General features: G+C 35.7%; 1 protein-coding gene across 1 annotated transcript in view; it reads left to right on the top strand.

Annotated features, from left to right (window-relative positions):
* SUGCT (succinyl-CoA:glutarate-CoA transferase) overlaps positions 1-13,132 on the top strand; it is a 313,226-nt gene that overhangs the window by 121,131 nt on the left and 178,963 nt on the right. The window contains exon 11 of the mRNA XM_084207991.1: positions 3,404-3,501. Coding sequence (XP_084064117.1) covers positions 3,404-3,501 — 98 coding nt within the window. The remainder of the gene's footprint in view (positions 1-3,403; positions 3,502-13,132) is intronic.

Genomic DNA, 13,132 nt, shown 5'->3' with positions numbered 1-13,132 from the left:
TCAGATATTTCACATTTCTGTGGAAGTTCACCACTAGTAACCGGAATATGTAGTAAAAGGACAGTGCTGTTTTGATTCTCTTTTAGTACAGTTTGGGGTATGTATCCCCACCTCGCTATGAGGAGGGGTTCTGCTTTCACTTTGAATTGGCTCTTAACCTCTTCCAAATTTGCTCAGTGGGTTTTCTTCATAAAGGTGTCTGACTACTGCAGTCATCATTATCTTAATATGAAGGAAGACTAATAGCTGAATAAGTGTCTACCTGGCACTTATCAGTTTTATCAAAGGCTCCTTATCTCATAAAGGAGATATTTCCAGAGCATCCCAGGACATAGCTGTGAATGTCTTCTTGGTGCTTTATCATCTAAAATGAAGAATTATGTATCAAATTCTTGTAATTTGTGGGAGCCCAGGAAATTCTTCTAGCTGCCCTGCAGAGCTCGAGACCCTGCCCAGGGGGCATGGAGCCCAAGACCCCTGTGCCTTTGTTTTAGCCCCTGGAAAAAACAATTACCAGCCTTTATATGAAGGACTACAGGCCACAACAGTTTAAATAGAATGATAGTGAATTTATCATGGGGTGAAAAAGTAGATTTTGGGATTCTTAGAAGGGGGGTTCAGGGGGCAAGATGGAGGAATCTGGGCATGTCCTGCCTTTCTCCTTCTTCTTCTTGGCCTCCATCTTCTGGGTGATGTTGGCACTTTTAGATTGGTTTAGAGTAGAAGCTCACTGTCTAACATAGGTGACAGGTACTGGAAAGTAAATGTAAACATTTTATATGTAGTTTTTAGTATAAAGACATAACACCACCCCGGGGGCAGGCAGAGTGCCTCTGACTGTCTTGCTGAGCAGATCTCTACAGGACAGGAGAAAGAATTTTATAGATAGGAGACAATAAACAACCTTGAGACTGAGAAATGAAGAGCCCTGACTCCTTCTTCAAGTGCCAGGCTGGGAAAAGAGACTTTCTAACTTACCTCGGGGTCTCTGTGACTAGCTAGAGACCCCGGCAGTAATCCTGCAGTCCTTGAGTAAGACAGAGCTGAAGATCCATCTCAGTAGGTTCTGACATCTTGATATGAGCAAGCAGGCACTAAATCTTTAGACCATGCACTTTACCTGACTTTAGGGTGCAGCTGAGAGAATTACAGTGTGCCTTGTTGCTACATATTCTCCTTGTAATCATTAAAGAGTGAATGGAACCCCAAAAAATGAAGCAGGATTTTAATGGCTTGCATTACCCCAAAATGTATGGGATGAATGTTAAGTGAGATATTTAATATTAGCCCTGGTCGGCAGGCTGGTTTTTTTTAAAATCCTGATAAATGTGTTCTGCTGTTCAATTGTTCCTGCAATTTAATATAAGAGGTACAGAGCATGGAAAAATGATGATTGCTTACATTTCAAAGGGATTAAAAAAGCAGAAAAAGTAGTTCAAGTGTTGAGTAATTGTTAGATTTTTCTATACACCGGTTGTTATCATATTTGTTTCTATAAAGAATGCTTTTTACCCTTATCAGGATATTAAAGTATGGATTTGGGCTGTTACATTGCCCAAAAAATAAAATGATGAAGAAGCCAGTGGAATGCTGGAGTGAATACCCATGAGACATACACTCTGTGCTAAGTGAAAGGTGATTTGGAACTTAAAACAGTATGAAGAGGGAAAGCCAGTAAGGGAAAAGAACCTTATTACAGGAAGGCCTGCAACACCCTAGTGAATTTTAGTAAATACAGAGACAACTATTTCAAACACTGGAATTGCTATTAGAGAATCTTTCTGAGCTGAGTTGGTGCTGAAATCAGAGGCTGTATGGAAGCTGCTGCCCTGAAGGCACATACTCTAGAGATGTAACAGCTGGCTCAAGCTGTAAACAATCACAAACATTCTGCTTCATCTGTATCTTTTCAGGCAAGCAGAAAGAAAAATCTGGAATAATTCACTGTGATATTTTCAAAATCAGTGACAACTAATGTAGCTTGTTTGAGGACTCAGATAATTGAAGAAAACCTTTGTAACACTGCTGGCTGAAATGCATTTCATTGTGGTCAAGGGTTACAGCAGCACATCCTGACCTGTGGCTGATTTGGTCTGATTAGGAGTACTGAGCAAGACTGTTCAGAAGTTTTGTGTACAGCAAGGAAGATTTCAAACAGATTTGCTAGTGTTGCAGGACACAAAACACAGAGAGTGTAAGCTCTGAGTATGCATGTAGAGCTTGAACAAGGCCTCAAATAGAGAGCACCATTTTCATTCTAAATGTTCACAGTGAAATAAAGAAAATAACATTGGCAACATGATGCAGAAAGATGAATGGTACATTAATGAATAACTTTTCAAGTGTGCATTTGTTAGTCACAAAAAGATTGAGAAGAACATATATAGACATGCAGCTTTACACCAGATGGACATTAAGTTAAAGCTGAAATCAGTAACGTTAATTAAAACAGCAGAGTGAGCAATTCCATATGACCATTTTTCATATAACACATCAAATGGAGCCATAGCTTTCTGATTAATTTATTGGTTTTTTAGCTCACGTAAGTATTCACTATCATTTAATTTGAACAACCTTACAGTTTTTTTTTCTAAAGCAGTGATTTGTAGCTCCAAACCAGCAGTAATAAGGAAAAAACTTTAAGGAGTACCAAAAGTATTGATACACATCCAGATAGAAAAAATTAGCTATTTTCTAATGCTAATTTATGATATGTTGTGATTTCCATAAACTGGATTATATTAATGCAGAAGGAAAAGAAAATATGCTGGGAATTATGTATTGATGGAAGATGCTAGATTGATGTTTTATGATACCTTGCAGATAAAAATCTGCAGAAAAGTTTTGTAACTTTTTTTTTAAATTTTCTTTTCTTTTTCTTTTTTCCTTTTTGACAGAGATTACTGAGACATATCTTAGACTTAGATACTTAGACATATCTTTTCTCCATCTAGTGTATGAAGTACAGACATATTTTTTATTCTGTGACATATAAGTTAGTGCAGGATAATCCCACAGATCTATCCACCCCCATGTTAATAACTTATGTCTTTAGTGTTCTGGGGTAAGAATTTCTCCTGGCTACTCCCGAAAGCTGTTAACTAAGATTTGGATCTTCAGTCTGATTTCTCTCTTTTTCCTTTACTTGTTATGTTACATCAACCAGGAGGCTTTTTACAAAAAGAAGTAAAAATTAATTTTTGATTTTTTTTAAATTAAATGATTGATAAATAGTGATTATTGGAAATCAGTGATTTATAAAAAAACAGTAATTATTTTGTTATATATATATATATATATATATACACACACACACACACACGTGTATATGTATATATGTGTATATATATATCCTGTCAAGCACAAAGCACATTTCTTACTACTTACCTTTATTTTTATTTAGATCCTGAATTTGCCTGAAGTTAGTAAAGATTCCAGATACAAAACTAATACACTCAGAGTCCAGAACAGAAAAGAACTTATTGACATATTATCAACCCGGTAAGTTAATTAAATGGGAAGAATCTACATTCAATCTGTTAATGCAAATAGTAATGCATAACAAACCCTCATCAGGTGAAAATTTTGTTTTACTCTTTTGAGATACTCTAGTTTTGATAATAGGTATTGCAAAAGCTTACTGATGTTAAATAGTCTGCCTTTTGCACACAGACTGTGGTGTGAATTAAAGAAGCCAGACCACAGATTTAAGTTTTCAGAAACCATTTTAACTTCTCTTTAGCATTAACTTGAATTTTAGAGAAACCACTACTTTCTGCTTTCCTGGATGAATGTAGCACCTGGAAAAAAAAATGCTTGGAGCACCATTTGCTTTTGCTGTGGGATTTTAAAGTTTTCGATGAGTGTTTCTGTATCCAGGGGAGTTCCACTTGCTTTTCTCCTGATTCTGTATTGTAGTACTCTCTGCCACAAACTGTCCCTGGGCCATTCCTTTTAAAATCAAAGGGATATGTGTTTAGTTTTCTGTTTGGAAATCATCCTATTAAATACTTAATTTTTCTTTTTAAGAGAGAACTCAAAAAAATCTTTTATTTGAGAGAATAAAATAGCTTAGGTATATTCCTCATTCTGTTTGAGAAGGCCTTATATCTGTGGAGTGCTCTTCTGTTTAATGGAGAGGATGATAAATTTATGCAATAAAAGAAAAATCTAATCTGTGTAAACCTTCCCAAAGGTGGCTTTGGCAGCACCTCATACTTCTGGGGATAAGGACAGGAGGTGGTTAATTATTCAAGAAAAGTCATACTATCATGTTGACACTTGGCCAGTATTAGTCTTTGTCAACAAATGCATAACAGTTATCACTGAGGCAATTTTACTGGGGGAGTTTCGAAGCATTAATTCAGATGTCTCCCCTTTTCATTCCATCCAAGAAAAAGAGTTTTAGTAGCACATCCACTCCCCCCCCACCCTCAATCCCACATTTTTTGGATGTTGAGAACCAGAATCATGAATCATTAAAGAGTGTAGAGTTATTTTATCTCTTCTGGTTGCACTTGTACTTTTGTCTCTGTGTTACCTGCCTATGTTTAGATGTCCTGCTCCTGGTGAAAAAACAAAGTACCAGGTAACTGTACTTTTGAATAATAACGGTGCAACTGTCCTTAATTAACTTTTGAAACTCTTCTTTTACCTTCTTATAACAAATGTGTTGTAGTAGTGCAAATGAGGCCACTCTTGCTATAAGTTTTGAGCCCCTGAAAGGCCATCATTTATCTTTTGACCTAGTTTTGAGCTCTTACATTATTGATGCATGGTTTTAGTTTCAAAGTTGGTTCATGTTGACTTATTACTTGGACTTCATTTAGCGTGGAATTTGTCTGATGTAGTCTGGTACCTTGTGAGAAGGCTGTTTTGCCATCCATAGATTAGTTACTTGATAGCTTGTTGCTTCTGGTTAATTTTGGATGTTGTTTTGTTTTTTCCTATGGGCAATGTCTAAACAAGAAGATAAAGTTCAAGGAACAGTTGTTCTTTGAACAGCCAGAATTACAATTTGTTTTTATCTCTGTAGCTATTAGTTAATAAAATTACATTATTGCTCTTCTAATTACTGCTTTATGTCTTTTTTTTACTCAGAGTTTGTGTTCTATTATTATAATTTAGGCTGAATTTCCACATATTATATGCAAGTATGTAAATGTATACACACTTTTGGAGTAGACATTTCTAAAGTATTCTGCTATGTCATATTATTGTGAGTTCATCTGGCAATCAGTTATAAAACACAGATATAACAAACACCTTCAGTATTTTAATGGAAGTTGAATGTGTTTCCACACACATTCCATGGTAACTTTGCTTTAATTCACTAATGCACAGTTTTTTTGTAAAATTGTACGTGGTTTATTTTTGAAGTTACTTGGAGATTTAAATGAATAGTTTCTCAGTGCTGAAAAATGTCAACCCTTGAGAAATGAAGGGAAATGACAAAATAGTAATGATAGAATTTCACTGAAAAATACCTTAATTTACTCACTGATTGCTTGATAGTATTACAGCTTCCAGCACATGGAAAATATAACCCTAAGGTGCATTACTTGGACAAAAACACCTGCAGACCCTTCTAGTCACTCGCTGTATGTGCACCGCTGTCCACTTTAAAATGAATTTGTGGAGATATAAGCTGGAGCAGCTTAGAAGACATATTCGTAGACATCAATTTTCTCAGTCTAGCAAATGAAGTACAGTTGTGTGAAGTACAGTAGTTTTGTTAAGATGAGCCACTCCTTTTCCCCCCAGACTCTCCTGCTGCCATTTTCAGTTTATACACCCTTTCGGTTCCACTAAGTCATTTAAGCAGCATGTATGGCAAATGCTCAGTACTTTGCTGTTGCTTACATATAGCACTGCTGTTGCACAGTAGATATAAGCATATATTTTTTCCAAGCCTTTGATATTGTTCTAATCCTAATAAACGAAGGCTCCACTAGAGCCTGGAGCAGGTTTCACTGACCTATCTACCCTCTTTCCTTGCCCTTATCCTTTTTGAACTGTTTCTGGAGCTGTGTTTCACCTTTTCTTTTCAAATTTTTCTTTATTTTCAAAATGAACTAGCTGCAATTAATTTCTAACTTCTGAGCATTCAGTAAATGCAAAAAGAAGGATACTTTACTTAAGAAAAACAAGAAAAAGTATCCCTTAAGAAAAAGGGCTCACCAGGCTTTGTATAGGAATAGAAGGAGTTGTTCAGACCTACTCACAGGGTCAATAACTCCCTGAAGTCTTGAGCATTTAATTTGCTTTATGTATAGAGATGAAATTTTTGAAAGCATCTAAACTCAGAATAGCAAGGAGACACTTGGTGGCTTTTATTTCCTAAAAACTGAGCAACTGAGACTCTTTGGTCACAATTTAATTTCTAGATGTGTGCACTGGGACAATTGGTCAATGTTAAGGAATGCTGGGGGCTTTTAAGAAAAAGGCTCTATCTTGGGAATTCTTGACTCATGTGACCTCTAATTTAGATCAATAATTCTACTCCCCACCTGTGGTAACCATGCCAGATTTCAAGGCAGTCAGGTAACTATGGGGATTATGCTGCGCTTAGAAGGAATTGACCTTTAAACAGAAGACTTTTCAGAAGGGTGTGAAATAATATATTCATCAAAGTCAGATATACTGAACTGAGTGAGAATATAAGATGGGGATGAATGTGACTTCAGACATATATGCAACTTGAAACAACTGCTCTGAAAGGTGTGAATTGCTCCATTCATTTCAGAAAGAATTTCCTCATTCTCTTTCTTCTCTGACAGAAATGAAGAGTGAAGCATGCCTGTCCTTAACTCTTCAATCCCACTTGCTCTCTGTACATCTCAATCCATCTGTAGGGCACAAAGGAAAGGTGGAGAGGCAGGGCAAATAAGGAAGGATAAATTCACAAATCTGCAGAAAATGTCAGATGTCAATAAAAGTGAGGGGAAGGTAAACCCCCATGGAGTGGTATGCTGCTTCTGAGTGAGCCTGCTCTCACACTGAAGCAATAGGAGGGATTACAGAAAACAGTTCCATCTCGAGACATGGAGAGCTTTTAGTTCCTTAGTCTATGGGGAAATGAGTAAAATGCTGCAAGGACCACTGCTTCAGAGGATATTCACAGGGAAGAAGGATATAGGCCTGTTGGGCATTTTGAACTTGTTTTGCTACTGGTGGTGTTGCCCCTTTCCCATCTCTGGTCCTCTTCCCTCTATGCTGGTTTTTTTCCTGTTCCCATTATCTTCCTCCACTTTCTACAGGCCCCCTTCCCTCTCTTCATCTTATTTCCTCTTTCTTCTCCCACTGCTGGCATTTGCACATCTACTCTTCAGTTAAAAAAAAAAAGAAAGAAGAAGTTTTGGTGCTTTCTGTATCTGCCTCTTTATTTAGGTTACATTTTCCCCAAATGACAAGAAAGCAGAACTCTGACAAAAGCAAATTACCTCTGCCTTCCTTTCTTGTGTATGTGCCAAGAGTCAATTTAAAATAACCCTACCTGGGTGGAGGTCAGGTTCAATGGCTACCACTGAGGCCCTTGAGACTCCCAGCTCATGTGAGAACTGACAGACTACAGAGCACTCTGTTTTCAAGTTTCCAGAGAAAACCTCTGGTTTGTGAGTTAGGTGTACATCTAACTCACAAACAAGAGAACCAAGTTTTAATTGTTGCTCTCTTCCCCCTCTACCTCCCTTTCACTTTTACTTTTGCTTCCACTAGAACACAATAGTACCAGACACAATGCAGATTATTTTGTATGCATATATATGAGCACACATATGTCAAGACACACATATATTACTGCTTTCAAAGTGAATACTACAGTATGAAATGAAATGCACATGAAATTTTACATCTGTGCAAAAGCTAGTATAATACCAGTTTTAAAAGAAACTGCTTTGAGAAAGGGTGCTCAATCTGATGATCTTCTTCTTCAAATTACTCCAGAATTCAAACATTAATCCCACCATGCACCTCAGTAATGTAGACACATTTTAAGGGCAGCTAAATATGTGCTCCAAGGTACTTTGGGAAATTAACCTGTAAATGGAACAGAGTGTGTGGAGGTGTATAGGTGTAGGTGGAAGGTATGTTGCAGATGTGCCCTCAGCCTTTAAATGGAAGCAGCTTCACATAAAGAACACATAAATTCAGTATGATTAGTGCTCCTGCAGCTCTAACTAAATTATTGTAGACTCAGAAGTGTTAGGGCTGGAAATGATTCAGAGTGGAACTTCTATTCCTAGCACTTATATTTTAAACCCCTTATTCTTGACTGTACACTACAGCTGCATGCTGCGTATGTAAGTGTGAGGGGAAAAGGAATGAGCAGGAAGGAAACACAGAGGAACTTGATCCTCAGTTAATAAAAGTTGTTGCTAAATGGTTTCCACCTAGTAACAGATGAGGAGGGCACCTTAAGGGGAAAGAGTATTGTAAGATGTTTAATTTGCCCGATGAGAAGCATTGTTAAATTCACACTTGTTGAGACACACCCAGTCTTTGTAAATCTCCTTCCCTATCCCCACCATTTCCTTTTCTAAGCCAAGAGCCTTGCTGACTGAAGTCACTTGATAACATTACAGGCGTGAGCATCTGGTTGTTTATAGCTTCAGCAAGACAGGTATTTGAAGTTTGAAAGACAATTGACTTCAGTGAGGCACAGCTGGTAAGGCTTACTTTCCCCGGTCACCTACCTTACCATCAGTACATAGAGGGTTGAGCTGTGTTGGCTACCAAATTGCAACATTTTGCTTTAAAAAGATTTGTTTTAAAAAGCTGTGTTTTAAATTGCTATTTTATGTTGACTTCTGTGTACACAAATGAGAGATCTAAAATGTCTCAAGGATCTGATTTTTGGACTGGGTAAGCTAATGTGTATTTTTTGTGTTTTTTCTTCTCACCCTTTAGCAACCTTCTAAGATTTTCATACCTGTGTGAAGTTTAAGATCCTTTCTGAAAAGGAACTTGCCATCTCTTTTGTGACGACTTACTGATTTCAGTAGCCTCAAGTTAGAAATGTGATTTTAAATTGACTTTTTGACCTGACCCTTGTTAGTTCCTTAATCCCCTTGGGTTAAAAGAAGACCAGTAACAAAATCAATGCAACTTTTCATCCTTCTCAATGTGCTTTTATTGATGTGTGTTTACCTAGCTGATCTTCACTTAGTTCGCACTTCTTTTGTCATAACTATAAAAGTTACGGTTCTTTTTTGTACTTGAGTAGAACAGAGGAAGGTTGGAGAAAAGCAGTGTATTTCTAATGTGCATAGCTTAATGTTATCTGACTACAAAAGAATTAGTTCTTTTACATGCTGGGGTAACTTCTTAGTAGCCATAAGAAATACATTTTACAAGATAGTCGTGTTTCCCTCTGTCTGGTATGCCATTCCTTAAAAATCATACATGGTTTTGAAGCAGCATGCAAATCTTGATAGAGGAATGAGAAAGTCCATTAACCTCTGGCACAAATTTAGTGCATAAAGGTGAAGATTTGTTAATAGTTCTATAAAACTGGTAACAATATTTATAGTATGCAATATTTATTTGTCTATAAATAAACAGTGTTTATTAATCTATATCAATATTTCTATTGATATAGAAATATAAAAGAATTTTCATGGTGAATTGTTGTAACTGCAAATGTCTGGATAGTATTTTTTATGTAGCTACCACTTATAATCTACTGTATGTGGCATCTTTTAAAGTGTTTGAAATATCTCTCAGCATCTCCTGTACAATCATCTTGATCACGACTATTTTAATATTTTGTCTGTTGTGGTTTTTCCAGTTATTCACCAGTAACAGACGAGTAGACACTAACAGAGATATTTACATGCTATTGAGTAAATACTGTAGTATTCACTTTGAAAGCACTAATTCTGTATTCACTGTACACTAAAGGATAATGATCTGTTCTTTGAATTTTCCAAACTTTTCTAGGGCTTTTGTTTTGTGTAGTGTCTTCCACAGATGCTACTGTAAGAAACTGGACCAACCTCTTATTCATTTAACTGCAATTAAAGAGACATTTGGTAGTGAAGAGAAAAAATATTGTAGGTATTAGGGAGTGAAGAGACTGTTGATAGAACAAAATGAAAAAAAACGATGATGCAGATTTGAGTTGTGCTAGAAAACACAGGAATGCTCTTGTGGACTTTAGCAAGAACAGAGGAGATTTTTTTTTTTCCCCCTACATGTGATTGACCACATGTAGAAAGCTTTTACTAATCCTGGAGGTTTCTGTTCCATCTGTATTTGGTAGCTGTCCAAATAACTTTAAATTAATTACCATAGGTTTCCTATAGAAAAGAGCAGTATTTTGCTTCAGTAGTTCTTCTAAACTTTGTGTGGAATTGGATGTTTTTATCCATTACAGAAACATGGTTGCCCTTCCACATAGGATGTAGCAAAGATTGAAGGTTTCCTAAGAAACATAGAAAATGGAATACACAGAAAGTGGATTCATTCAAACTTTTAAAGTCTTTGTTTCATTGAAAGACAAAATATTGCTAAAAAACCCACCAGATTTTATTTTAATAATTATGAGGATGAGAAACTTAGAAACACACCCAAGTGCTATTTAAAAATATGAACACATTAAAGCCATTTCATATAACTTGCACAAGTCCAGCAGACATCCTTTTTCTGTTTTACATATAAAGATGCATTTCTTACTTTTTTCTTTAAATTAGAACTTGTTAAAAATCAAAAGGGAATGTAGATCCTGCTTTTCAAGAAGCAAAACTATGCTTGTAGTTTATGTAAAAAAATAAGGTGTAAAACTTTTTTTATTTTATATTTAATGTTTGCCTTTTAGAGGTTTTTTCTTATATTGTGCTGTAAATTTTTTTTTATGAATTTGCTGAGTGTATAGTTTAAATTTAGATGTTTCCATTTAATGATGCCTGCTAGATTTACTAATTGAAGAAAAATATATTTAGTTGGATTTCTTCCAATTTCAATTAGTTCAGCTTATGCCACACTTTCTATTCTTAAAATATTTTAAAGCATGAAATGTATTTAATGTTAAATGTTCTGGAATTTGATGCCTCATTTCGATAGTGCAACTTTAGTATTTTCGTGAGTGCTGTGTAATTTAGTGCGGAGGAGGCTTAGAGTATTGCTTAAAATGCAAATAAGACATCATGGAGACTTTGACCTCTCCAGGAAGTAAGCCTCAGTTCAGACTTTGCAGTAAATGTCCTAGCAATGGGTTTGTTCCTCATTGGGGTACATATCCTTCCTTTCTCAGAGGTGTTTTCAGAAAGACCCTGAATTTAAGCTTCATACCACAAAATAGTGCAGTAAAAAGCAAATCCTTTTGAACTTCTAAAATACTGGTAGAAAGCTAAGCTACAGGTTTAAAACACTTTAAATAAATCACAGGTAATTTAGAGGGCATTTCTGTTTTATATATATATATGTGGCAGATGGAACATTTTATAGGAAAAGGGACTCTTCTGAAAAGTAATGAAGCTGTAGTGTGAGCAGTGTTGAGCTCTCCTGCAGTCACTCAGTATCTCTGAGGTAAAGATCCTCTTGCAAGTGTCATGTTTCAGAGTTCAGATGCTCTACAGTCTTGGATTTTTTTTTTTTCCTACTAGCTCCGGTTTGGAAGATGGACCATTATTTAGCCTTGTATGTGTTTCTATCACAGTGATTTTATTTATGTATGTGTATATATAAAGAAAGTCAATCATTTATTTTTCTTAACTGAAAAATATACAAAGTAGGATATTTATTAAAAACAATGAAAAAGCATAGAAAGACATTTTAAAATATGCTAAGAGAAGAAGAATTGGCCAGACCGTATAAATTCCTGATGGCAGAGCTTTCATTTTCAGGAGAGAATGTTGGTCTTCTACTTCTTGGAATTTTTTGTTGAGGGGCTTCTCTTGTTATTTGGGAGTGCTGAGCATGTTGTTAATGGCTACTTAGTAACCTAAACATCAGCCCTTCACTTTAAGTAATGGTTATGGTATTTATTTGTGTAAGTATTATCACAAATTTTGTTTAGTTGGGGGAATAATACATACAGGTTGGAAAAAAAAATAAATTTAAGTTTGTACAGCTGACATCAACGGTAACAATTAGCATTTTTTTATCCATGGCTTATCTTTTATCAGATTTTGAAACAGTATTTCTCCCTTAATGATGTACAGCAGATGTTTCAATATATAAAACATAGTTGAATGAGCAAAATAGTTCCATGCTGTTGCTCTCAAAATCTGAATAGTAGACCTTTATTGGCAGTGGTGGTGTTCTGTTTTGGTTTTAAACAGTTTGCTTAACAATATGTTCTCAACAGTCTCTCTTTAACACAAATAAAGGAAGCTATTCTACATCAGAATTAGATAGAGTTTCAGTTTCAAGAAGAAATACTGTATGTGTCCCTTGAGGATAATAGACAGAGGATAATAGACAATCTCATGTTTTCTACAAAATTGTAGGGTTTTTTTCCTGTCATGTAGGAAGGAAAACCTAAGCGCAACCTTAAATTGTAGAAATTCATATAGAATCACAGAAACTTTGCTTAACATATTCATAGATTCTGCAACTTACATATACAATTCCACTATATATTGAGTCACTCACAATGGTGTAACTGAAGAAGAATATGTATCTTGAAAATTATTCAGATTTACCACAACATCAGGAAGTAGCCTATTGGTTATGCAGATATAGATCATAGACACTCCTGTTGAAAAGACTTCATTTTCAGGCTATCCTTTAAATGCAAAAGTTCTGGTTTTTTAGACTCAGGAAGAACTTTATAAACTCTTTCTTAAAAAAAAGTGCAGGAACATAACATAGCAGGACTTATTCATTACTAACAGGTCAATTGAATTGCACTGAGAATGACAATAATTTCCTAGTGATGGTCTTCAGCGCCATGGTAGTGAAGTTGAGTCCAAGATTCCTCTTGCAGTTGTCCTGTCTTAATAGAAATGAGATAGTAGAATTTGAAGTGTCAAAAAGTAGTAGCTGAAAAAAAAGCTTTCCATTTATAGCAAGGGATTTAGTGTTCCATGAAATATGAAGCATCTCCATTGCTAGCAGGGAACAGCATAATTTTATATAAACAGCATCTGTAACTGAAGGGAAACAGTTTTTAATGCAAATCTTATTTACA

The sequence above is a fragment of the Fringilla coelebs genome (genome assembly GCF_963513975.1).
Source record: "Fringilla coelebs genome assembly, chromosome: 1".
NCBI classification, from domain to species: Eukaryota; Metazoa; Chordata; class Aves; order Passeriformes; family Fringillidae; genus Fringilla; species Fringilla coelebs.
Note: the sequence above shows the minus strand (reverse complement) of the source record. Positions and strands in the feature narration are given on the sequence as shown.